Source organism: Canis aureus, chromosome 21 (genome assembly GCF_053574225.1).
Source record: "Canis aureus isolate CA01 chromosome 21, VMU_Caureus_v.1.0, whole genome shotgun sequence".
NCBI lineage: Eukaryota > Metazoa > Chordata > Mammalia > Carnivora > Canidae > Canis > Canis aureus.
In genome coordinates, this window is record NC_135631.1 from 1,979,455 (window position 1) to 1,991,600 (window position 12,146).

The 12,146-nt window shown below is 53.4% G+C and overlaps 1 protein-coding gene across 2 annotated transcripts; it reads right to left on the minus strand.

Annotated features, from left to right (window-relative positions):
* Nucleotides 1-11: 11 nt before the first annotated feature.
* Nucleotides 12-10,725, minus strand: NXF1 (nuclear RNA export factor 1). 2 transcript variants are annotated; one of them, XM_077862044.1, is made up of 21 exons: nucleotides 10,566-10,725; nucleotides 8,845-9,028; nucleotides 8,448-8,601; nucleotides 7,155-7,238; nucleotides 6,940-7,044; nucleotides 6,763-6,843; nucleotides 6,584-6,653; nucleotides 6,352-6,440; nucleotides 6,117-6,224; nucleotides 5,852-5,961; nucleotides 4,018-4,054; nucleotides 3,649-3,717; nucleotides 3,510-3,565; nucleotides 3,273-3,380; nucleotides 3,099-3,157; nucleotides 2,868-2,983; nucleotides 2,706-2,748; nucleotides 2,067-2,139; nucleotides 1,382-1,564; nucleotides 483-543; nucleotides 12-367 (listed from the first exon to the last, which is right to left on the minus strand). In XM_077862044.1, exons 1-21 carry the CDS (start codon nucleotides 10,591-10,593, stop codon nucleotides 329-331), a joined length of 1,857 nt encoding a protein of 618 aa, XP_077718170.1. In that variant the 5' UTR covers nucleotides 10,594-10,725; the 3' UTR covers nucleotides 12-328. The 2 variants fall into 2 exon arrangements, with proteins under 2 accessions (XP_077718170.1, XP_077718169.1); XM_077862043.1 differs by lacking the exon at nucleotides 10,566-10,725 and adding an exon at nucleotides 9,133-9,169.
* Between the last annotated feature and the right edge of the window lie 1,421 nt (nucleotides 10,726-12,146).

A 12,146-nucleotide genomic window follows, 5' to 3' on the forward strand; every position in this document is an offset into this window, starting at 1 on the left:
AGGACACAAAATACAATATCACTCTTTATCTTAAAAAGTAGGGCAGGTTTGGGGGTTAAGTACACAGAGCACCTAAGTCCTTCGGGGAGTTTAGTGTCAGTTCTACAAAGTAAGCTTTGGCTTCCTGGCACCAGTGAGGCTCAATCTTCTGGAAGGCTTCCAGAAGTCTTCCAGAAGGCAGGTGAGGAGAGGGATCCAGCAGCCCTTCCTCTTGAGTCACAGTCACGGGGTGGCCTCGGGGCCAGAGAGGAGACGACAGCCATGACAAGGAGACATCAATATCCAAGGGCTATTTTACAGGGAGCTTCTTCTGGGGCAGGACTACAGATCACTTCATAAACGCCACTTCTGGGATCTCGCCCTTGGCCTTAGAAAAAAAGAAAAGGTCAGATCCAGGCCCTCTCCCCCATTCCCTCCCCTGGCTTGACCTCTTAAGGCCCAGAGATCCCTCGCCTTTTTGCTACTGAAGTCCCCAAACTTACCTTGAGATGAGTAAAGGCCTGGGCAGATCTGGTGTAGTCCCAGTTGTTGTCTTGAAGGCACCTGGAGTGGTGGAAGAGCAGGAACCCCCCATCAGAACCAGAATAACGCACTCACCCTGACCACTTCAAAATCCACCCTATTAACCCCCACCATATGTGCCAACAATTCTATACACTCTTGCACTATGTGTTACAAATGAAAAATTAGTAAAAATCCAAATGTCTATCACTGGTCTATTGGATACAAAGAAGTATTAAATAATGGATCAAGATTACTAAGGTAATTTTTATAGTGATAGGGAAAGACAATAATGGGATAAGCAAAAAAAGTAACTTGTAGAACAGTATTAAAAACAGTAGGGCAGCCCGGGTTGCTCAGTGGTTTAATGCCACCACCTTCAGCCCAGGGTGTGATCCTGGAGACCTGGGATCGAGTCCCCTACATCTAGCTCCCTGCATGGAGCCTGCTTCTCCCTCCTGCCTCTCTGTGTCTCTTATGAATAAATAAAATCTTAAAAAAAAAAATACAAAAAGTTTTTTTTTTTTTTTTTTTTTTACAAAAAGTTTGTTATGCTGATGTAGGCATAGGCCAAAATTTTTTATGGGCCATATTTATAAATTTTGGCTTTTAAAATTTAAGCAGCACTTTTTTTTTTTTTTTTTTAGGATTTGATTTATTTAATCATGAAAAACACACACACAGAGAAAGAGAGAGAGGCAGAGACACAGGCAGAGGGAGTAGTAGCAGGCTCCATGCAGGGAGCCCAATGCGGGACGGACTCTATCCCGGGACTCCAGGATCACCACTGAGCCACCCAGGGATCCCCCAAGGAGCACTCCTTACTCATTCCCACCCCTACCTCCATTTACCCCTATTCTTACACATGCCCAGCACTTACTTCTGCGACCATTCAAGATTCATGCCAGACTGGGTAGAGAATGCCTGCAGCATTTCCTGCTGCTCTGGGGATAGGGTGGGCACTGGACTGGAGGAAGGTGTAGGTGCAGGCATGGCGAAGGCTCTCTGGATCTCATCAGCGCTGGCATTCCGCACAAATAGCTCGTCATTTACGATGCACAGTCTTTGGGACAAAAAGCACTTTAAACAGCTGGACAGCCAGCCAACCTCATCTTCCCAAAATTATTCCTGTTCTCACACTTGACAGATTTTTTTCAATATCCCCAAAGTCCTCCTGCCCATTCTTGGTCATTGCCTTTTATCATTTATGCCCCTTCCCACAGAACCTGAGTATAGGGTTAGCTGCCAAACATTAGAATTACACATTTCCTCCAATTCAGGACAGTTCTTCTCCCCATTTATCTTCACAACAGACCAAGGAAGTAGTTAGTAGGTAGCTTATACTAGTTTCTAGATGAGGAAACTTGCCAGGATGAAAAATCCAGACAATCTGGCTCCAGAGCTAAGCTCACCACCACTGTGACAGCCTCCTCTTGATTCCCCCTCAGCTTTCTGAAATTCTGAAAACATTCTGAGGACTGGCTCCCCCTACGCCTCCCCCACCAACTCCCATTTGCTGGCCATGGATTGGGACTGGGAACCCATGTGGAAAGCCAAACACTTACCCTGAATTGCTGGCAGGAACAGCGACAAATGTCCGGGTGAAGGCTCGTAAAGAATCCCGAGACTTTCCATCCACTGCAATGTCAACAACGGCAAAGACCCCTTAGAATCAGCTACACCATGTTTACAAAAAGCTTCTCCAATCATGGTCTTACTTGATACAACTAAACTGAAGTAGACTAGACTGATGATTATGAGCATCCAGGGGAGCAGAGGGGAAGAGGAGTGTCAGAGGCCAGGGAGGACAACCACCACCACAGTTAGCTCGCCAGGAGTATTAGTGAGCCAGCTCCTGTGTCAGGCACTTCACTGGCTCCCCACAGCACCCTATGACATGGCTATCACTAACCCCCTTTTACAAATCAAGAATTTGAGACTCAGAGATAACATAAGTTGCCCACATGGGACCAAGGCTGGAATAGAAACTCACTACTGCCTGACCCCAAAGTCTGTGTCCTCATCCTCAGACTTGTCCCATTTCCCAGACAGAAAAGACAGGTGGAGATGGTAGGCCTCATGGAGATGGCCTGGGCAGAACAGGAGGAGCTCAGGAAGGAGAAGGAAGGGAATGGAGAGTGCTGAGAACAAAACTAGCTGCGGGAGGGCCCACTCTGCACACCCCAAACTCCAAAGATTCTCACCTTCTTTGAAGACCCCGTTGACAGAAAAACACAGCAACGTACTCTGAAAGAGAAGAGGCGCTGGTCAGCACACAGGCTCCAGCCCGAGCCTGAGGTCCCCATGCCTTGTACCTGCCCCTTCACCCAGTTCAGGCTTCTGTAGCAGCAGAAACAGGTGCTTACGGTCTGGGCGCTTATGTCTACCACGAAGGAATTGACGTCATGCTGAGTTTTGGGCAACTCATTGAGGAAGGCCACCACGTTGAGACGTGTGTGCTTCAGCAGCCGGAACCGCAGGGCTGTGCGAGAGGAGAATTCAAGATTAGCAGCTACCACAGTCTCCTGGACCCTGTGACCAAGTCCCATCTGCCCCCCTTCCCATGCTGCCCTGCCCCCTTCACATCACACACGTACTCGGGTCTTTGAGCTTCTTCACATTCCTGCTATCCTTGAAGTACTCGGCCAGATTGCTTCTAGAGGAATAAGCGGAGAAAGGCAGGGCTCAGAGCAGTAGGAGTGCTGGCGGGCGCTTGCCTGCAGCTGCTGAGAGATGCTGGTCCTGGGCAGGCTCTGGGCAGGGATACTCACCGGGCAGGGTTCTGGGGGGTGAAGGGAATGCTGAGGGAGCAGCAGGCCCCATCGTGGTAGGCATCTAGTAGCCGCTGCCGGTCTCCAGAGTCGTAAACTGCATAGTACCTGTGGAGAAAACAAAAGGGAAAGCCTGAGCCCCGTGGTGTGGAGGGGAACCTGACTGCTCCCGAGGGTCAGCTGTGCTGGGGCTAGCTAGCCCTCCTCTCCCAGCCTCAGGGGCCCTGCAATACTCACTGCTGCAGGAAGTGCAGGACCAGGTTCTTCAGGGTCTCTGTCCCAAAATAGCTTCCCTGGAATCACACAGGTTATCAGGACCACGTCACTCTTATTTACCTGACACAACACAAGTTCAAACTCTATCCCCCCTTCTTACCTTGCAGGGCGGTAACATCGTGGGGGCTTCGACATCAAAGGCAATTGGCGGGGGTAACTCATGGCCATCCTGGGGAAAGTGGAAATCGACAGCATAACCAGAGAGAAAAGGCTTGAGGAGTAATGAGACGGGCGAACCAGGAATGAGGAGTCAGAGATCAAAGTGTCTAGGAGACGTGGAAAAGGCTCAGGGACCCTAAGAGATGTGACTCTTGTCTACTGGTCTTTTTCTAAGGATTATAGCTTTTGCCAGATTCTCAAAGGGCTCCAGGTCTCCAAGTTAACGGTCATACAAACCCACGTGAGCAAAGACCTTTTGGGAGGGAGAGCCTATGGTCATTAAAAAGAACTGAAAAAGTTATGGACTTACCAGGCGTAATAATTTGGGAAATCGTTCTCGAATGGCGCTGTCAAAAACGGGACAGAAGTGAGTGATGCTTCAGAGCCACCGTGCCTCCTGAGCTGCTCTAGGAGCAAATACTCCAACACCCAAGGGATTAGCCACCCCGTCCTGCTTGTCCTCTCACTCCTCCCCAGCCTCTGAGCTCTGGGGAAAGAGGCCCCACTCCCCACTTCACCCGGGGCACCCAGAAACAACCGCCTTGAAGGCAGACGCTCTTCTTGCTGCCTGACCCGAGCGCCACAAGAGCAGCACTCCCAGCCCAGGCTTTAAGCCAGGACCTCCTTCCCCTCCCTGCCCCCCTTACCTTCCACCTACTCACCTGTGCAGCCCCGGGAGGAGGGAATGGGGTGGGAGCCCAGGGGCTCCGCTGCCTCAACAGGTATCCATCAGTTCTGCCCAGCCTGGCCATAGCCAAGACCAGAACACACCACAGGGATGGCACAGGATGTTGGGGCAGGGAAATGAGCAAGGCAGGGGGTCAGGAAGAGGTGAAGGAAGAAGATGGAGAAGGAGAAGAAGAGAAAGAGAGAAGGGAGGATGGGGCCAAGGCCAGGGAGAGATGGGGACACAGAGGAGGGGAGAGAGTAAAAAGAAAGAAAGCAAAGGCCAAAGGAGGCCTTAGGAAAAACAAGGAAGAAAAAAGGGAAGAGGACACCCGACACAGCCTTTTCCTTCAGCTGCCCCTTCTTTCCCTGGTCCAAGGTACAGACGGGAAACAAATTCTCGCTGCGGCCGGAGGGCAGTTGCTGTTGGCCAGGTCTCTGTCTGCTACCTGGGTCCCAATCTGAGCTGGGCGTGGGATGTGAAGCAGCCATGGGGGCAGGAGACCTCCCTCAGGAGGGGTGAGGGTTCAGGCCCCTGCAGAGTTGGGGGGGTGAGGGTCTGTGCCCCACCTCTGTTGGCCCCCAAGTTCTCTCCTGATGGCCCCTCTGCGACTGTGCCTGTCTTAGGTTGTTCCTTCCCTGAGGAATCTTACCCGTCTCTGGCTAACCAGCCATCCTCCGGGGCCAAGCAGGGTGACGTGAGGTGTGCGAGTGAGGGCGGGGCAGCGCCCCCAAGAGGGTCAGTGCTCTGTCTCCTCCGCAGTCTATGCCCCCGTGGCCTCCACGCCCAGCACCTGCCTTGGGCTTCCCTCGCCTGCCGGCGGGGCCCCAGCTCTGCTCACACAGCTTGGGGAACCCAGGTTTCTTCTCCAGGGAGGGCCCAGCTCACACAGCTCCAGGCAAGAGAGACAGAATGCATGGCACCAGCTCCGAGGAGGCCTCAACCTCAGCATGAGGGAGAAAGCCCAGGCAACGGTGGCCTTGGGCACGTGGACCGTGAGAAGAGAGTCCCTCTTGGCCAAACGGCAAGAGGGGCTAGCGCAGAACAAAGAAGGAAAGGCCCATCAACAGGAAGTCCCAGGGCAGAAAGGCTTTCTCAGCCCTGGGACAGCAGGCTCTTGCATAAGGCAGCTCCATGTATGGGGCAGATGACAGATACCCCATGGTCATGCCACAAAGCAGGAGATGCCCTTCCTGGAACAGGAGAGTAGGGAGACTCTAGAAAAGGCTGTGTTTGGGAAGAGGAAAGACCACAGAACAGCAAACAGGTAGTCAGGTGAGAAGGAAGGTAAGGAGACCTCGGGGCCAAACTGGGACACACAGACAGACGAAGGGAGGAGCATGTGATCCTCCCAAAGGACAGGTGGTTCCAGCTCAGGGCTGCACATCTCCTGCAGACGGGCACTGGTCAGGGTACATTAGCTCAGCCTCCCGGGGGGTGAAGGTCCCCAGGAGGGGAGACAGAGGCTACAACTGACCTGATGTAGGTGGACTGATCTCGGAAGGTGTCGCACAGCGGGTTTCCGTCAAGCCACAGCTCTTCCAGCTTCAGCCCTTTTACCTTGTCCAGTTCCCTCTCAGATTTCAACTGCGGAGAGGAGGGCAGAGAGAGTGGGCAGGAGACCCCAATGAGGGAGCCGAGCCAGTGAGATCCCCACACCGTGCCTTCTGCTGTCAGCAGGCGAGCCCTCTGCACCCTCTACTCACCGCCCCACACAACATAACCAGACCCTCAGGTCTCACCTCATTTCCGGAGAGGTTGAGGATCTTCAGGTTGGGTGCTTTCTGCACAAGGCTGGACATGTCATCCAGCCTGTAGAGCCTATTGTTGCTCAAGTTCAAGGACAAGAGCTACAGGCAGAGAAAGGATTAGAGGAAGCACTGCCAACAAAGGATTCGGAGACACATCTGCCTCCTAGCCCCATTCTACCTGTCCCACTCTGCCTCCTCCCATCTCTAAGCAGGACAAAAGCCTCACCTCAGGGATATTCTCCTCAATGATTCGCAGCGTAGCCGCCATACAGCTCCTGCGATTCAGGACAACATCGATGTTCTGGGCCACCAAGTCTTCAGGCAGCATAAAGGAAGGAGAGGAAGTCTGAGAGGACTTTCCCACGTCAGAGTTCATACCAAACCATTCTCAAACTTTCCCCGCCCGACAGACCCCCCTCTGCCTCCACCTCTCTGAGAATGACCGCTGCTAGTCATACCTGGGTCTGAACGGAGACCCTTGAGGTCAAGTGCTTGTTGGGAACCATCGTATCGTTTGCTCATGATCAGCTACAGGAGAAGGAAAAGGGGTCAGCGGTCACTCGGGTTGTGCAGAGGGGTTGTGGATGTGAGAACTGGTGGAACTAGAGAGGAGACACATGACGTGAGCCTGCCTCACCTTTAGTTGCTCTACTTGTTCTGGCTTCAGTTCGTTCTGTACAGAATGGGGTGGGACAGAGGAGTTGATGATGATAGATATCTGCAGGGAAGACACAGAGAGCAAGGTGAATTCCGGGAAAGCCTAAGCCACAGGACCACGACCCAACCCCAGCCAAGCCAGGCCCTTTACACACACCCTTCGGTTTTCCTGATCCAAAATCTTATAGTTGACAGCTTTCAATGCAGAGGCGGTACTGGCATCCTCCACAAAAAACTGGGCCCGTGTGTTTTCATAGTGAAACTGCACAAAGAGGAAGAAACAAGAGCATGAGACTGGGAGCCCGGGGCCCCTGGTCCAGCTGGCCCCTCACCTTCCTTGGTGCCCAGTCAGCCACCTGGGCCTTATCTCACCTCAATGGGGGTGAAAGGGACACTGCACTTGCTCTGAATCACACTCAGGAGCCATGACTTGTCATATTTTCTCCCATAGGGAATCTAGATGAGAGAGAAGGAATATCATGTAATAAAGGCTGACCAACAGACTCAACCTAGTGCTCCTTTCACACCTTCTGCCAACTTCTATGACATTTCCTAAAGGAAGGGCCAGTTAAAAGTTTTTTTTTTTTTTACTCAAGTCAGACACAGATTCCTTACCTTCCTTTCTGCCCATTTAAACTTAGTATTTTTCAAGAAAATAGAACTATGTGGTTCTTTTTTTAAATTTAAGATTTCATTTATTTATTTATTTAACACAGAGAGAGAAAGAGAGAGAGAGAGAGAGAGCGAGTGCGCGTGCGCGCGCGCGCGCTCAATCAGGGGGAGGGGCAGGCAGAGTGAGAGGGAGAAGCAGGCTCCCTGCTGGGGTTTGATCCGAAGACCCTTGGATCATGACCTGAGATGAAGGCAGATGCTTAACCGACTGAGCCACCCAGGTTCCCCAAACTATTTGGTTCTAAAAGTTCTAAGATATGATTTAGACCTGGCCCACCCCTCAGAGAACTTAAGGGACCCCAAGCCCCATACTGGGCTTGAGCCAGATAGAGACATTTGGATGGGTTACTCCACCTCCCAACCAGTTAGCACATTTCCATTTATTTATTTACTTATTTATTTATTTACTTATTTATAATATTTTACTTATTTATTAGAGACACAGGCAGAGGGAGAAGCAGGCTCCATGCAGGGAAGCCGACGTGGGACTCGATCCCGGGTCTCCAGGATCACACCCTGGGCTGAAGGCGGCGCTAAACTGCTGGGCCACCCAGGCTGCCCCCCACATTTCCCTTTAGATGGTGTCCCCATCCCCCTCATCCTGCTTATCCCCCTCTAACTCCTTTTCTGAACCTGCTCTTAGGTGTTCTAGGAGAAAGGCTGGACACCCGACTGTGGAGAAAACAGTGAAGATTGATTTTGTTGTGTGAAAAGTAAAGACCTACACGCTGAGCCCAGCCCCCTATCTCCCTTGCACCATCTACTTCCCCAGACACTCAGTGTAATCTCTTTTTAGGGGGAGGGGGGAGGGGAGAGGGAATGGGAGAGGAGGAGGGAGGAAGAGAAAGAATAGGAATCTCAAGCTGGCTCCATGCCCAGCACAGAGGTGACGTGGGGCTTGATCTCATGACCTTGAGATCATGACCTGAGATGAAATCAAGTGTAGGACAGACACTAAACTGACTGAGCCACCCAGGCACCCCAGACACTCACTGTAATCTTAAACCAGTTCTTCGAGGTCCCATCCTGGCTGGTGCCAGCCCCTCCTCTCTCTGGAAGAATTCTGTCTCTCCGCACAGTAACATGAATGCGATCTCGATCATGCCAACTGTCACCTCGACGGTTGGGTCGGGGAGGATAGGGGTTGCTGTGGGGAAGCAGAGAATAAAATGTCCGCAAACACTAGGAATGTCTTCTCAAAGGCTTCCCACACTGTTGTCAGGATTATAGCTAAAACTATTTAACCATTAAACTGGCCCTGACATCCCTCACTTTTCCAGGTGAGAAGGGAAATGGTGTGGGCAGCAGAAAGCTATATAAATAAATCTGGTTTGAGCTCTCAAACCAGATCATGGTTTGAGCTCTCAAACCAGATCAATTGGTCGCTTACTGTCGTATTCGGGGAACATCCTGGGCATCACTCATTGCCACATCTCTGTCATCTTCCTCCAGGCGGGAAGACCGAATGCCAGAACCTCCTCTTCCAGACCTCCGGTTCCCCTCGCCATACTTCCACCGGAAAGGACCCCGGCCTTTCTTTCTTCTTTGAGGGAAACTAACACGGTCATCATGCTCTGGGGTTAAAAAGGACATCCATTAGAAATATGCTGTCAGCCCAGCTACCCTGCTGTGGGAATCACAGTAGCAAGCAGCCTGTGCTATCAAATGAGATACACACCAACTACAGAGCCCACCTCCATGCAAACTTCTGTCTGTTGAGAGGAGAACCCTCTCTGTGGCATGGCAGCAGGAGCGAAACATCACTGGAAGACAGGGCAGGGCTTTAGAAAAAGGACTCAGGAACTGGAACTTACAGACCAGGAAAGGCACAATGTGGAAGTGTGAGTAGAATATGGACCCAGTGTGGAACTAGACCCCTGAAAAGTCACCTGAAATCTGCTTGCTCTTAGTCTCCCAAATCTATTTAAGCCTTCTCAAAACTTGGATGGTGACCTCGCTCAACATCTCCTAAATCAACCAATCACGATGATCACATCAGCTCTCAGTAAACAAAGCTTCCCTTGCGCAGAGTACAAGCGTCAGTTACAAATAAAATTAAGGGCTTCTTTAAAATTCTTGTTCTCAAACCGCCACTCTGAACTTTTGGGAATGAGCTGTTTATTTCCTTGGCAAAAAATGCTTTTTAACTTAGGAGACAACTCCTAAGATTCAGGTTCTAGTGGCAACTAGGGAGCTTAGCCAAGGGTCCTGGACTGCTCCCCTGGAACATGACCCTCTGAATCCTGGGGTGTAAGAATAGCATCTTACAAAAAGGTCCCTGACTCCCCAAACGCCTCATGCCTAGTGTTCTGCAAACAATGAACCTTAAGAAATGACGGGTGGCGGGGGGGAGGGCAAAAAACAAAACAAAACACCACAACTGAATATAAGGCGCAGCAAACATTCACTGAGAACTTTCTTCAGTGCCAGGCACTATGCCCCGGGCACTTGATACGAATGATCTCGTTGAACAGGAGGGCAAACCCAGGAAGTAAGTACGGTCACCACCTCCTACGGAGATAGAAAATGAGGCCTGGGAGTGGAATTCCCTCAAGCTCGGGGAAGACGACTCAGGACTCAACCCGGCTGTCATGTGCTCCTCCTCACCACTCCTCCGGACTAAAACTGTGCGTAGTGTTCGGGCGAGCACAGCGAACCGGTGTGGAAGTCTAGAATACTAAAGCCAAAGCCAAGGCCGCAGGGGACGCGGGACAAGAGACCGGACGCGGTGGGAAACGACACAGGGAGCCGATGAGCCGGGCACGGACTCCTATTAAAGGCAGAGTCCGGGCGCCAAATCCAACTGACAGGCATCACCACCCACAAAGTTCAAAGGAATCGCTCCCCCCCCCCCCCCCCCCCCCGGCCAGGCCGCAGCCCCGGGCCGAAGCTCCGCGCAACGCCACGATTCCCGCGTCAACACGGCCGGCGCCCCGCTCGAGTGCGGCCCGACCCGCAGGCGGCCTCGGCCTCGCCCCCGCCCCTCCCGCGCCGCCGCCCCTCCCGCGCCTCCCGCGCCTCCCGCGCCTCCCGCCGCGGGGCTGCGGCCTACACCGGCGCCGCCCACCGGGCCCCCGATCGCCTCGCCCCCGCCTGACGACCAGCACTGACCGTTGTAGGCCTTCCCCTCGTCCGCCATGGCGCAGCGAGAAGCGAGGCCGGCTCAGGCGCGGGCCGAACTCCGCCGAACGCGCGAACACCCGGGCGCCCGGGCCGAAGCGCTCCTACCGCCGGCGCCGCCGCATTTATGCTGCGAACTACGTCGCGCGCCGCCGACGTCCGCGGTGGTGGGCGGAGCCGCCGGGGAGCGCGGCCGCTGCGCGTGCGCACCGGGCCACAGCCGCGCCGGGGGCGGGGCTCGGCCTCTCCCGGGCCTGCCGAGACCCGCGCTCGTCCAGCCCGCCCCGCGTCGGCCCGCCCCGCCGCCTGCCCCCTCCGGTCCGTCGCTCCGCCAGCACCTCCGGGGCGAGCGCCGGGGCCGAGAGCAGGCTGCCGCAGCCCGGGACTCCGGGAGGAACACGGGAGGGGGCCGCACACGAAGGGCTTCCGAGCAGCGGGCGACCCGACTCTCCCGGAGCGGGGTGGTCAGTGGCCGTTCACGGAGCCCTAGCCGCACACAGCCAGTACTGAAGTCTCAGCCCGGCCTCTGCCAGCGCCGGATAGATACCCTTTCTTGTCTATAGATTGCCGGGCAACAGAAAACTAGAATGTCAACCCCGAGAGAGCAAGGACCTTGACTAATTCATCCTTTTTTCTCCAGCTCCTGGCTCAGGAACTCGGCCTGGCATGTGCCAATAACTCCACAAACACTTGTGATATAAATGAACTTCCAACCTATGCATCCTTCCAAGAAGTCAATTGACAGTGTGCGTTTATCCAGCTTTGGCAAGCAATTGTCTTCACAACCTCCCCACCCACCCCTGAAGTGCTGTGCCGGAAATACATTCACTGTCAGCTGGGCAGTGGAGATGCAACTGAGACCACCAGCTGAACAGAGGCCAGGGAGAGAGGAAATAGTAAAATGCTGGCCTAGAAAAGACATACGTTCTCCTTCCTTTTCCCCTCTCCAGCCTGCCAAAGTTCTAGGGTCAGCTCTCAGTATGCTGGTGGTTCTCTGTAACTTGAAATTCCTTTAGGGTGTGTGAGATGTGGGGGGACCGCAGTAATCTCAGAATGATGTGGTTGTGGCTCCTGGCCCAGAAGTGTATTAATCTCCCTGGAGGGTGGGTGTTGCAGGCAGGTTTCTCCTTCATTCTCCTGTCACTGGCTTGGATTTGGTGAGAGGCTTGGAGTGGACCAAGAGCCTCAGCTGGAGCTGGGAAACCAGTTCTTCACCTTTCACTCCCGGCAGCAGGCAGAGCTCCTGCGTCATCCAGTTCAAGGAAAAATGGGGGCCAGCTGGGTAGAGGATGCAGCTGAAACAGGTACAAGTACTACTGGAGATGATCCTGGAAGTTGGCACCAATCAGGGACCCATTCTGGGGTAGTGCTTCCCCCTCTGACGTTTCCATGCTAATGAAACACTGCTGCACTTGGTTGTTCCCAGCCCAGAGGCAGCTGTGTGCACCCACCCCAAAGCTCGGCCCTCAGAGCCATCAGCCCAGCTTTGCAGTTCTGGTACTAGGCAGCACACTCACTCCACAGGCTGTGAAGGCCCTCGACGCTCCCACCCAGAAATGACAACATGGCTAA

What these genes read in the sequence shown, in the direction of transcription:
- NXF1 (XM_077862044.1), bottom strand. Translation starts at nt 10,593, where the DNA reads ATGGCGGACGAGGGGAAGGCCTACAACG. An exon ending in CGATGTTACCGCCCTGCAAG is followed by an intron (nt 3,566 to 3,648) that starts GTAAGAAGGGGG and finishes GTGTGATTCCAG; the next exon opens with GGAAGCTATTTTGGGACAGA. An exon ending in AATCTTGAATGGTCGCAGAA is followed by an intron (nt 544 to 1,381) that starts GTAAGTGCTGGG and finishes CCACCACTCCAG; the next exon opens with GTGCCTTCAAGACAACAACT.